The sequence below is a fragment of the Lutra lutra genome, chromosome 9, assembly GCF_902655055.1.
Source record: "Lutra lutra chromosome 9, mLutLut1.2, whole genome shotgun sequence".
Taxonomy (NCBI): domain Eukaryota; kingdom Metazoa; phylum Chordata; class Mammalia; order Carnivora; family Mustelidae; genus Lutra; species Lutra lutra.
Genome location: NC_062286.1, coordinates 55091937 through 55104662, shown reverse-complemented (window position 1 = coordinate 55104662; position 12726 = coordinate 55091937). Strand labels below are relative to the sequence as shown.

At 37.3% G+C, this 12726-nt stretch overlaps 1 protein-coding gene across 2 annotated transcripts in view; it reads left to right on the top strand.

Annotated features, from left to right (window-relative positions):
• APLF (aprataxin and PNKP like factor) overlaps nucleotides 1–5892 on the top strand; it is an 84603-nt gene extending 78711 nt beyond the window's left edge. For both annotated transcript variants that reach the window (XM_047746069.1, XM_047746068.1), the window contains one exon: nucleotides 5370–5892. In XM_047746069.1, the coding sequence (XP_047602025.1) occupies nucleotides 5370–5578 (209 nt within the window). In that variant the 3' untranslated portion in view covers nucleotides 5579–5892. The remainder of the gene's footprint in view (nucleotides 1–5369) is intronic.
• Nucleotides 5893–12726: the final 6834 nt, after the last annotated feature.

Below are 12726 nucleotides of genomic sequence, written 5' to 3'. Positions count from 1 at the left end.
TATACTTTCTTAGCTACCTTACCTGTTGACAGTATTAAAAAAATTATTATCAGCATTTTATTATTTGATTATTGGAATCATTCTGGCTTTTGTTATTATGTGATATGCATTATTCTAGGCTATTGGTACCACCCATGGTTGAAAACTTAAAATGTTCTACTGATAGCTATTTTAATTTATCTCTAGTTCTGCAATGGTATGCACACATTTGCTTATATATACTTTCCTTCCAGAAGTAGAACCCAAAAGTTCTAGAAAGCTATTATGGAAATTAATGGAACTTAAATGAGATTCCATAAACTAATGCTTAGTGTAGGGAAAGCAGAGAGATTTGGGGATACAAAAAAGGCTAGTGCAGTGGAATTTAAAAAGAGAAATAAACTTAATGTATAATAAAGTAGACTGGAATATACAAGCTGCTTTTCCAAGGCTAAAATATGAATACCCAACTAGTAGCTTGGTACATGAGAAAGATGAGTCTTTAGTAGTAAAATGAAGTATTTGAAAAAGTGTTTATTCTTGTAGTATGTAGTAGGTTTTCATCTTTAGAATATTGAGCTAAAATTTGTTTTTACTTAATGAGAATTAATATCCTAATTAGTCCTCAGATTTACTGGTAAAGAAAGGACAATAAAATCTGAAGAATTATTGATGGTAAGCTATAAATCTGTTATGAGGCATCCCTTAGATGTCATCTAAGATGACAGTCTTAGATCCTAACACCAGAAATCTATTTGGAAAAATCAGCAATTTGGAACGATCTTTTCTCTCTGTAAAAACCAGCATTTCTTCCAGTATGCACTTGACACAGTGTGCTCTTCACTAGCTCTTCAGACTGATGTTCTTAGAGTAAGAACTGACGGCGAAATTTTAAACTGTAAAGAAAAGTTTAGACACAAATTTAGGAATTGTCATTCTGATGTGACACATTCTTCTACATGAGCAGAAATTAAGAAATGACCACAGCCTAATATCAGATAGTTAATCCGTTGTTGCTTTAAAGATGTTAAAGGAGTCTTGTTACTTTTCTAAAGGTGGTTCTTTTCCATCATGGAAGTGCAGCGTTACCCATCAGTTCTTCAAAATAAGTGACCACCTGTTTCTCCTGCACTGCTTCATGCAGTCAGGCTGTCATCCCTGTGTTTCATATGACTTCAGTGATTTGTAGAGAAAATGATGATTCCTACTTTGGGCTTAAAATTATAACTTGGGAGTCAGAAAAGATTTTTGAAGTAATTTAATCAACATCCTTCAACTCATAGATAAAAAACATAAATTCCATTAAGCCATTAAGTTAAGTGACTTGTGCATTGTTTATGGGCTTGTTTATGACATAGATCTTTGGGTTTCTACTCCCCAGTCTATCTTTTCTCTTAAACCACGGCTGCTTTTTAGAGACTTTTTGTTGGATGAGGGGGGATGGACAGTCACATAAAAATAGCAGTAACTAACAGCAAGAAACTTCTAGGTGAAGATAGAAAAAAAAAAATTATTTCATCTGAGCTTACCTTGATTTGGAAGAAACAAGTGCAGTTCTGATTTCTTAGACACACTTAAGAATTATATTTCAGGGGCACCTGGACGGCTTAGTTGGTTAAGTACCAGACTCTTGATTTCGGCTCAGATCATGATTTCAGGCTTCTCCTTGGCTCCGTGCTGGGCATTAAGCGTGCTTAAGATTCTCTCTCTCTCCCTCCAGCCCTCCCTCCCACCCCTGCACACTCTCAATCCCTCTTAAAAAAAAAAAAAAAGAAAATTATATTTCAAATCTAGCTATTATATAGGAAAATGTTATGTGTAGGCATTTATTTTTTTAAATGCAATTTTATTAATTCTGTGGAAATCTACAAAAAATAACTATAAAAATTATGTTTTGTTATTGAGTAAAAAAGTTAAACAGCTCCTGCTATGTCTTCTGTTATTATTTTTGCACTTTAATAAGCTTTTCACCAATTTACAGTATCTGTACAATACTGAAGTCTTGGCTTGGGATGGTCTGTGATGGGATTCCTCGAGTGTTGCCTGGTTCTCTTACCAGCCAACTTCCTTGTATGAGCTTTCTTTGAAGTTTTTATCTAGCCAAAAAGTGCTACTAGCAAGGTTTATGTGAACTTTTCTAGTTTTATCACTTCAAATCCAGATACCCAGCTACCATACTGTATGTTTCGGCGTGCCCAGTTGGAAAATACATGCATGGGTTTTTGGGTTTTTGTTTTTTTTCCCCTTGCTTTCAATGTTCTTCATATCCCTTTTGGCATAAAAGCTTAATTGTGTGCTAAGGACAGGCATTTTATTCCTAGGTTAGGTGTTAGCCATATTTAGTTCAGAACCCTGCTTCCTGAGTTTATTCCTATGATTCAGGAAATCGTGTAATAATTCAGATCACCAAGTATGCTTATTCAAAGCATTTTCCAAGAAAGTCAAGTCTCACTGTCTGCGTAGCCCAGTTACACTGAAAGGCAGAAACTGTTATTTTTCTAAAAACACCTTCAGCCAAAAAAAAGGTAAACTCCCATCTAGATGGCATTTACATTGTACAATACTTAAGGCCACTAACTGAGTTTGCTAAAGAGGATCCATTGTAATTGATTCCAGAAAGATAATCACATGTCAGCATTTAATACCCTGTTAAGAAGTGTCCACATGGCATGGCCCTGCTAACACAGGACAGAGAGCTGACTTTGCCTTTGTCATGAGTTGGCTCTTCAGGTGCTTTTACTTAAAGCACAAAATACCCAATCATGTGAAGTAGAGTGGATGAAATTTGCTACCAGCTGCATGGAGTTTTATTATGGATAGGTTTTTTTTAGATTTTTTAGATGCTATTTAAAAGAATCATATGTGGGGCGCCTGGGTGGCTCAGTCAGTAAAGTGTCTGCCTTTGGCTCAGGTCATGATTCCAGAGTCCTGGGATGGAGCCCCACATCAGCTCCTTGCTCAGCAGGGAGCCTGCTTCTCCCTTTGCCTCTGCCTGGGGCTCCCTCTCGTTGTGCTCTCTGTCCTGCAAGCTCCCTGTGTCATATAAACAAATAAAATCTTAAAAATATAAATAAAAAATAAAAGAATCATATTATGCGATGTTTATATAAATGAAGACTTGATAGATATAAATAATTTTTTGAGAAAATAAATAACATGACCTTGTTGCTCAAGGAATGAGCTGAGCCTTCCCAGTAAACTGCTGAAGATTTCCAAGGTTCATTGAAGCTTAAAGCCCCTCCAATTAGCAGGATTTAGATAAAAGTCTTTAATGTAACTCATTATATTGACAGGCTAGTGTAGGTTATATTAAGAAGGTTTTCTGTAAAACTAAAGGTATTCAGCAGTTGATTTGCAGATTGTTCATTTGCTCATCCAGTCATATATTTAACAAATATTTATATTAAGTTTCTTCTGTGTGTTAGGCATTGTTGTAGGAGCTGAGGATACAGTAGAGACAAAGCCTTGCCCTTGTAGAATTTTACAAAGGTGGACAGTGTGCAGGTAAACAACTATGTGATGTCATATAGTGAAACTGCTGAGAAGAAAAAGTATGTAAGAGGACAGAATAGCAAGGGTGTGTTGGGGGGGTGGACAGGTGCCATCTCAGGTAGGATGGTGAAAGGACTCTGATAGTTTGACATGAGAGCAAAGGCTTGAAGGATAGAGCAAGACAGGTGATCATCTAAGGGAAGACTTTGCCAGGCAAGGGAAATGGTGACTCCAAAAGCGCTGGAGATGATCCTGCTTGTCCTATTCAAGGTGTGGTAGAAAAAGTGTAGAATTGAAACAAAGAGAGTAAGGAAGGAGTGGCAGATGAGTTCAGAAAAGCTAGTTGTGTAGGCTCTTAGAGGCCAGCACCTGCAAGTCAGAACTTCAGATTTAATTCAGAGTGAGGTAGGAAGCTATTGGAAGCTATCTAGCTTCTCTGTAGAGAATAGATAAGAGTTGAAGCAAAAAAACCCATTAGGTGAACATTAGAATTGACTGAGAAAAGATGATGATGGTATGGAAACCAGACAATGGAGTAGATAGGGTGAGAAGTGGCAGACAGTTTTTGATGGCAGAGTCAATAGGATTCTCTTGACATATTGGATATTGGGTTTTCAGTGGAGGATATTCAAGGATGACTCCAAGGTTTCTTGGAAGGTTGGAGAAGTCACAGACTCAAGACTGATAAGAAAATGACTAGATTTGGGTGAAGCACCTCAAGAGCTATGTTCAGGGAATATGATGTTTCAAGATGCCTGTTCCTTATGCAAGTGGAAAGAATCCATAGACAGTGAGATGAAGGAGAGTGGAATTCAGGTGGTAGTCAAGGCTTGAGATATACATTTGGGAATATAGGATATAAGACTGGAGTGTGTTACTAGAGTGTGTGAAGTGAGGGTCCCAGCCAGGAACTCAAACACTCCAAAATTTAGAGGTTGGGAAGACAAGCAAGAGCCAGCAAAGGCTTGAGAAGGAATAATCAAATAAAGCAGGAGGAGAACCTGAAGTTGTTTCAGCATTATGTGTTTTTCTTGTGAATCTGCTAGGGTAATTTCTGAATCTGAAAGGAGACGGGTGTTACTGAGATGTCACATATTTATAAGAGATAACTTCCAAAGCAGAATGGCTTTATCATAGCAATCCTGATATTTTCAGTAGTCACAGTCCCTGAAACAAACTAAGATCTATTAGACCATACTTTCTGAAGTATATAGACTCATGTTTTCTCATTTGATCACAAACGTGGTGTGTTAATCAGATTGTGCCAGCTTTCCTGTGATCACAGACTGTCCCCAGAGTTCAGTGCCTCGCGACAGTAAGTAGGTGTTTTTCTCCTTCATGTTATGGCTGCATGTTAGCTGTGGCCTTGTCCAATGTGTGTTCTCATCCTGGAATCCAGGCTGAAGGATCAGCCCTGAGCTGGGACATGAGGGAGATGGTGGCAGAGGGAAAACAAGAGCTGCAGAACCCCAGAAAGGCACTTACAGCTTCCCCTTGGAAGTGGCACAAACTATTTCCACCCACTTTCCTTTGATCAAGTGTGATGTCATTGGGGCTGATTAAATATAATCATATCACAGGGAGGGACAATAAGTAACCGGAGCAAGAGTATATTCTACCACCCCGAGGGTAGGGTAGGATGAATATGATTATGGTATTATTAAGGAACTGTGGTTGTGATTCTCACAGGACATGTTAGTTTCAGGAGCCTCACGGTAGGGAAAGTTAGAATTCTAACAAAGTAATTTAAGCCCCCTTTCTAGAAACTTGTGGTGGTTAGTGCTGTTTTAAGTAAAAGTAATTCTTCTCATTAGAGAAAGACATTTTACAGCTGGCTATCTCTGCTCCCAGGTTTGAGTGGTGGTTAATATGTTGTCTGCCATTTTTTTTTTTTCCAGTGAGAAGCGTAGCAGATGAAGACAGTGATAATGTTGGGCAACCCAATGAGTATGACCTCAATGACAGCTTTCTCGATGATGAGGAAGAAGAATATGAGCCGACAGATGAAGATTCTGACTGGGAACCAGGACAGGAAGACCAAGAGAAGGAGGAGGATGTGGAAGAACTTTTGAAAGAAGCAAAAAAATTCATGAAAAGGAGAAAGTAACTTTTTTCTGCAATAATATATGGCTCACATTTATTCTTTATGGAAAAAATTCAGGTACTAATGAGGCACTTACATGATAATTGGTTTTTCTTCTTTTTATAGTTGTGACTTTGCTATTGACTCTTTGCAGATGAAACATTGATATGCCAGCCTTTGATGCAGTAGATGGAATTTGTTTTGTTGCCTTACTTTTTCTCTCCTATTTAAAGCATCTGGAAATAGGAAGCAGACAAAGAGTTAAAGAGAAATAATTGATATTTTTCATGTACTTTGTGTGTTGGGAATAAAAAGTAAACGCCATAGGTTGCACAAAACTTTGGCCTTGTTTCTTTTTTCCAAAGATTCTATCTTTATTGAACACTAGGCAAGCAGAACCAGGTCAATGACATCATGGGTAGGAGAGCATGCCTCTTTTATTATTGAAGTAATTTTTCAAGCAGAACCAGGCTTTAGAAAGTGACAGCCATCATATAATGGCTATGACTTTTCTAGTACCCTGGATATGAGCTTTACAATTTCATTTACTACTTTTGTTCTTTGAAACTTGGGGAAATGAGTATCAAATGGATACTGAAAATATATTCAGCTAGACTATAGAAATGCTCACCCTGCAGGGAATGTTATTTTGTGTCCCACATCTATAATTTACTCTATGTCTGAATTTAAAAGTAAAAAAATCCAAATGACTTGACAGGGTATAGACTCAGACTATTTTTTCAGACTTTTCAGACTAAAGTCTTACACGGTTATTTTAACTCTCCATGTTCCGTCTTGACATTAAAACATTCTAACAGTAATATTTTCTATTCTAATAGAACCTAAAAATTTATATCTTAAAAGAGCAAGGCAGATTTATATTTGTTTTCTTATTGTTTTTGAATGTCTTTTGAAGTTAATTATGTAATGTTAAAATTAACTTAAACTGTCCGGGACAAGATAAGTATTTCTTTAGACTATTATTACCTACTATTCTGACTTTCCCTCTTTTATTTGGGAACTGATTTGTCCCTTCTAATGTCCCTTTACTCTTGGGGGCTTGACAAAAAATCTTTGAACTTATTTTCATCCCTGCACTGACTTAATCCTTAAAGGTTTTTGAAATGCACTCACAGGTATATCCCAAAATAATTGAAAATGTGTTCACACAAAAACTTGTACACAATGTCCATAGAGGCATTATTTATAATAGTCAAAAAGTAGGGGCACCTGGGTGCCTCAGTCAGTTAAGCATCTGACTCTTGATCTCAGCTCAGATCTTGGTCTCAGTGTTGTGAGTTCGAGCTCTGTGTTGGGCTCCATGCTGGGCATGGAGCCTACTTAAATAAATAAATAAAAATAAAATTGATATAATGGTCAAAAAGTGGAAACACCTAAATGCCTATCAGTTGATGAATGATGAACAAAGTGTGGCATATCTCTACAATGGAACATTTTTGTTAATAAAAAAGAAGTGAAGGATTGATACATGCTATAACATGGATAAACCTTGAATAGGTTGTGCTAAATGAAAGAAGCCAGCCACAAAAGGCCACATATTATACAAACAAATTTATATGAATTATCCAAAATAGGCAAATCCATAGAAAATAGATTAGTGGTTGCCAGGGGCTAGAGGAGGCAGGGATAGAGGGTGACTGCTAGTGGGTAGAGGGTCTTTTTATGATTGTTAAAAATGTCCTAGAATTAGTGGGGATGGTTGCACAACTCTGTAAATATACCAAAACCCACTGACTTGTATACTTTCAAAGGGTAGATTTTATGGTATGGAGATTATGTATTTTAATAAACCTGCTATAAAAAGATAATGCAAAAGGTGACACTAGTTTTTCAGAAAGAAAAAAGCATTTAATCAGAATATGTTCTTAGCAATAATGTGATAGCTCATGGTAGCTTTTTTTTTTAAATTTTTAAGAGGAGGGAGGGGCAGAGGGAGAGGAGAGAAAGTCTCAAGCAGGCTCCGCGCCCAGTGTGGAACCAAACGTCAGGCTCAATCTCACAACCCCAAGATCATGACCCGAGCCAAAATCAAGAGTCGGATGCTCAACTGACTGAGCTACACAGGCGCACCTCATGGTATCTGTTTTTAAGGATAGTTTGATGTGACTTCCATAATTATCCCGAAGACACTTTTCAACATGCTATATAAATACATAACTTAATTGACTAGAGTATTGTGTACATTTGCCACTTGTAATTGGACTACATTTAAATCTGTGACTTACAAAATAGAAGGAAAACTTATGACATTAGCTGGTCAGTGGGTGCAAGAGCAGTGTTAACAAAAACTTGATTCTTTTCAATAATTGCCATCCTAAACAGCGTTGAGGAGCCAGCGCTTCCTATCATGGGTGTTCAGAGAATTTAAACTGTATCTCAGCCAAAAATTGTTACATAGACCTTTGTCACCTATTTGTCATGGAAAGCAAATGTTTTTTGTTGACCTCTCGTGTGTCTGTGTGTGGGGTGTGGTTTCTGTGACCTTGGGAAGCTAGACATGAAGATTTTTCAGTGATACCCGTACACTGATTCTATTTTTGCCCCAGGTTGAGGATGGCCTTGTCAGTGCTATTGGTTTCTAAAACTGGAAGATCCTGTGGTTGAAAACATTCATTTCATGTAATGAAAGCAAATTGATTGGGAGCATAGTTTTCCAAGAATGATGACATAAAGCTGAGAATAAATAGTGACTTTTTTCTAATTAATGTGTGCAGAGTTCAATGTCACCAACACACCCCATGATGGGAGAAACTGCATGCTGATATGCTGTCTTCAGCTCTGCTCTGTGAGACCACCTTGTTCCTATTAAGTTCTCTTTCTTGAGTAGGAATCTAAAATGGGGTGTGTGTGTCTATGTATGTATTTTCCTCCTGCCAAGGCTCCTCTACAATAGATACTGAAAGAAAAGGGATAAAAATGAATTACTGCTGACATTATGTCCAGCTATCCTAATATAATTTATAAACTTTATTATTATAAGCAACCACAGTTGGGCTCTGTTGTGCCCAAGACCCTGTTTCACACAGAATGGCATAGAATCCCTGTTCTGATGTGCTTACAATCTATTGGGAAGTTGGATATTTATTCATTTAGTAACAGTGACTACTGCATACTATGGGGGCTACAAGGGAGAAAAAGACATGGATCTACAGTCACAGAGCTTACAAAGCAATGAGGCAATTAGCCAAGTAATAGTGGATAAATGGGACTAGTCAGAGAAGGAAATGCTGGGTTATAATCTAAATATCCCGTCTTGTCGCATTTTGAAATATAGTCTCAATCCTGAGGAAGAGCCTTTGTATGATAGAGTTGCAAGCTGAACTAGTAGATTTTCCCATAGAACACAATTTTTACTTGAAAGAATGTTTAGCATAGCAGATATGCTATGGTTATTCAAATTTGAGTGTTTGGCAGATGTTTCCTCAAAAATGTATGAAGCGAATCTGTTTTTCAAGGAAAACAACCACATTATTTGTTATAATTGTAAAACTTGAGCTTTCAAGCAAGAGTTAGAATTTTGGAAAATCTGAATTTGTCACTGTGTCCTTGATAGCTTCCCGAAGCTTTCGAAACTGCTATTGTGGCAATATAATATAATGTAGTGTGTCAACATTTGGAAGAGCTGTGGAAGTGAGCAAGCCAATATTTTCCAAATGACCAGTGTACATTACAAAAGCCGGCTTGAGTAAAATCCATTCAAAGCATAAGATAGACCAGTGGAACTTAATGTAACAGAGCCTGTTTGTATGGTTCATTAATTTAGTTTCAGACTGCATATTGTAACTAACCTTCCAGAAGCTACCATTTTCTATTTTTGGTGACATACCAAAAATAATATCCATAATTATCTGAAAAGCCTACCAAAATACTCCTTCCTTTCCTAAGTACTAATCTGTGTAAGGCCTACTTTTCTCTATATCCTTTAAACAAAACAACGTATGAGAGTAGCTCCATGAATCTTTCTGTCTTCTATTAAGCTAGGCATTAGAAAGATTTATAAGAATGTAAAACAATGCCACTCACCTCACTAAATTAAAAAAAAACTAATTGTTTTTCATAAAATACATTTTTGTTTATTTTATTTTTTAAAAAGATTATTATTTATTTGAGAGAGAGCATGAGTGAGAGGGGCAGAGGGAGAGGGAGAGAGAATCTCAAGCAGACTCCACACTGAGCATAGAGCCCAACACAGGGCATGATCTCACAATCCTAAGATCACGACCTGACCCAAAACCAAGAGTTGGACACTAAACCAACTGTGCCACCCCAGTGCCCCAGTTTGTTATTTTTAAATGAGTTAGTAAATAAATATTTTTAATTTCTCAATTATAACTTCCCAAATGATGCATCACTATAGATATGACCCTCATAAACAAAAGCTCTTTGGGGTCTTTCATAATCTATGAGTAAAAGGAGTCCTAACTCAAAATTTTGAGAACCACTCCGTTATGTCAGTGCACCATTCAGTTAGGTTGGTTATAGTGGGATAACCCTAAAATGTCAGTGACTTAATTACAGGAAAGTTTTCTTAAGCCAAGATTTCCTGTGTTAGGTGACTCTCTGGGGCACTAACACAGGACAGATTGACATCCCAGGCTTTCAGAGGTTCCATCATCCTACATTGCACCATCTGGAACCTGGGACCTTCTTAACCAGGACTGCCAGGGGAGTAGAGAAAGTGGGGGGTTAGACCCTGCAAATCCAGCTCTGCAGGCTGGAAGGGAACTCATCACTGCTGCTCACAGGCTGTTGGCCACAAGTAGTCACATGGTCCAGCCCACTGAAAGGGGTGCCCTGATACATTTCACAGACTCCCAATTTCCCCTAGACAAAGTTAAGGTCTTTGAAGACAGACACGCAGGCTGGAGAGCTCTCTCCAACTTTTACTCAGTCTTGGTGCAGCTACCCTTCTAACTTCTGATGTTTAAGTGGGACCCCCCCAAAGAAACACTCAATCCTGATTGAAGCCTCCGTAACAAATCCTAATTGCTCACTCTGCTTACATCTTCTCTGCTTTGCAATCCTGCAGCTGGATGATTTTACTTGCCTTGGTGGAAGTTTAAAATTTGACCTGGAAACATGAGAAACTGCAGGCATGGAAGGAGTCTCCAAATATTACTGATGCATAGTGCACGAGCGGGAAATTTTGAGCATGCACATTTCTTCATATCAAGTATTTATGTAAATATAAAGTATTTATGTAAATCCTTGATATAAAGTATTTATATGTACCACTATATTAATATATACACTATAAAACGCAAAATTAAAAATTTAAAAGGATGAGATCAACTTGAAATAATATTTTCAAACAGGATTCTTTTGTTTTCAGACTAACTAGGATAGAGCTATTCATCACTTTCTTTTGACATTTAAGAAATCATCCCCATGGGGTGCCTAGGTGGCTCAGTGGGTTAAAACCTCTGCCTTCAGCTGGGGTCATGATCCCAGGGTCATGGGATCGAGCCCCACATTGGGCTCTCTGCTCAGCGGGGTGCCTGCTTCTCCCTCTCTCTCTCTCTGCCTGCCTCTCTGCCTACTTGTGATCTCTGTCAAGTAAATGAATAAAATCTTTAAAAAAAAGGAAAAAAGAAATCATCCCCATGTTTTCCTTCCTCTAAATTGATATAAGATTTGGGGCATCTGAGTGACTCAGTCAGTTAAGCCACTGCCTACGGCTCAGCTCATGATCTGAGGGTCCTGGGATTGAGCCCCTCATTGGGCTCCCTGCTCAGTGAGGAGCCTATTTCTCCCTGCTGCTCTCCCTGCTTGTGCTCTCCTGCTTTCTCTCTGTCAAATAAATAAATAAAATCTTTTTAATTTTAACTTTTCAGAAAAGTTGAAATAATAGCATAAAGAGTATTTGAATACTCACCACCTAAATTCAACATTAACTTACATTGTACCATATTTTCATTATCTGTGTGTGTATGTGTATAAACAAAGCCATTAGAAAATAAGCTAAAATTATTATGCCACTTTGGCTATAAATACTTCAGTGTCTATCTTCTACAATTGAGAACATTCTTCCTCAGAATCAAAATACTGTTATCATAGTTGAGGAAATTAATAATAATTTCCTAATATCATCTAATCAAATTTAGTTCATTTTCAAATTTCTTTAATAGTCTTAAATACACCTTTTATATTTTTTGTTTTTTAAACAAGGATCAAATCAAGATTCATGCATTGCTTGTTGTAGTGTACATTCTTTATGCTAGGGGCACCTGGGTGGCTCAGTCATTGAGTGTCTGCATTTGGCTCTGGTCATGATCCCAGGGTCCTGAGATTGAGCCCTGCATTGGGCTCCCTGCTCAGTGGGTAGCCTGCTTCTCCCTCTCCCACTCCCCCTGCTTGTGTTCCCTCTCTCACTGTGTCTTTCTCTGTCAAATAAATAAATAAAATCTTAAAAAAAAAATTCTTTATGCTAGGTCTAGAGTGGTCCCAGCTATTTTTTAAGAGACAAGGTAGAAACTCCCACATTTTGTATTGATCTCATTGTTTTACTGTGGTGTCATTTACCATGTTCCTCTATCCACTGTACTTCCTGTCTCCTGGGAGTTAAATTCAAAAGCTTGATCAGATTCAGTAAAACATTTTTGGCAAAAACATTGCCTCAGGAAGCACATGTTAAGCCATCCCATTATTGATGGGTGACACCTAATCTCTTCATTGCAAAGTGATGTTTTCTCACTTGCAAATTATGATGCTTTTCAGGATCTATTGATGATCCTTACCTGAATCAATTATTACACTGGGGGGATTAGAAAATGGTGATTTCCTAATCTCTCATTCCTTTCCCATTTATTAGCTGGTATTCTACTATAAAGTAGAGATTTTTCTCTCTACTGGAAATGAAATATAGCTCCTCTCCAAAGGTAGAATAAATGTTTCCAAAAATTTCTAGAAGAAGAAGTTAGGTGAATATGAGCTTTTTCTTTCTTTTGATTTTTTTAAATTTTTAAAAATTTTTTTTTCTTTTGATTTTTTAAAAAATATTTATCTAGTAGTAATGGCAGCAGTATCTCTAGGTACTCAGAGATTTGTATTTACTTAATGTTTCATAATGAATTAGAGTCCTCCATTTTTTTTTCTCTTAAAAAAAAAACAACAGCGAAAACAGACAAGCAGAAAGAACAACATAAAAATCA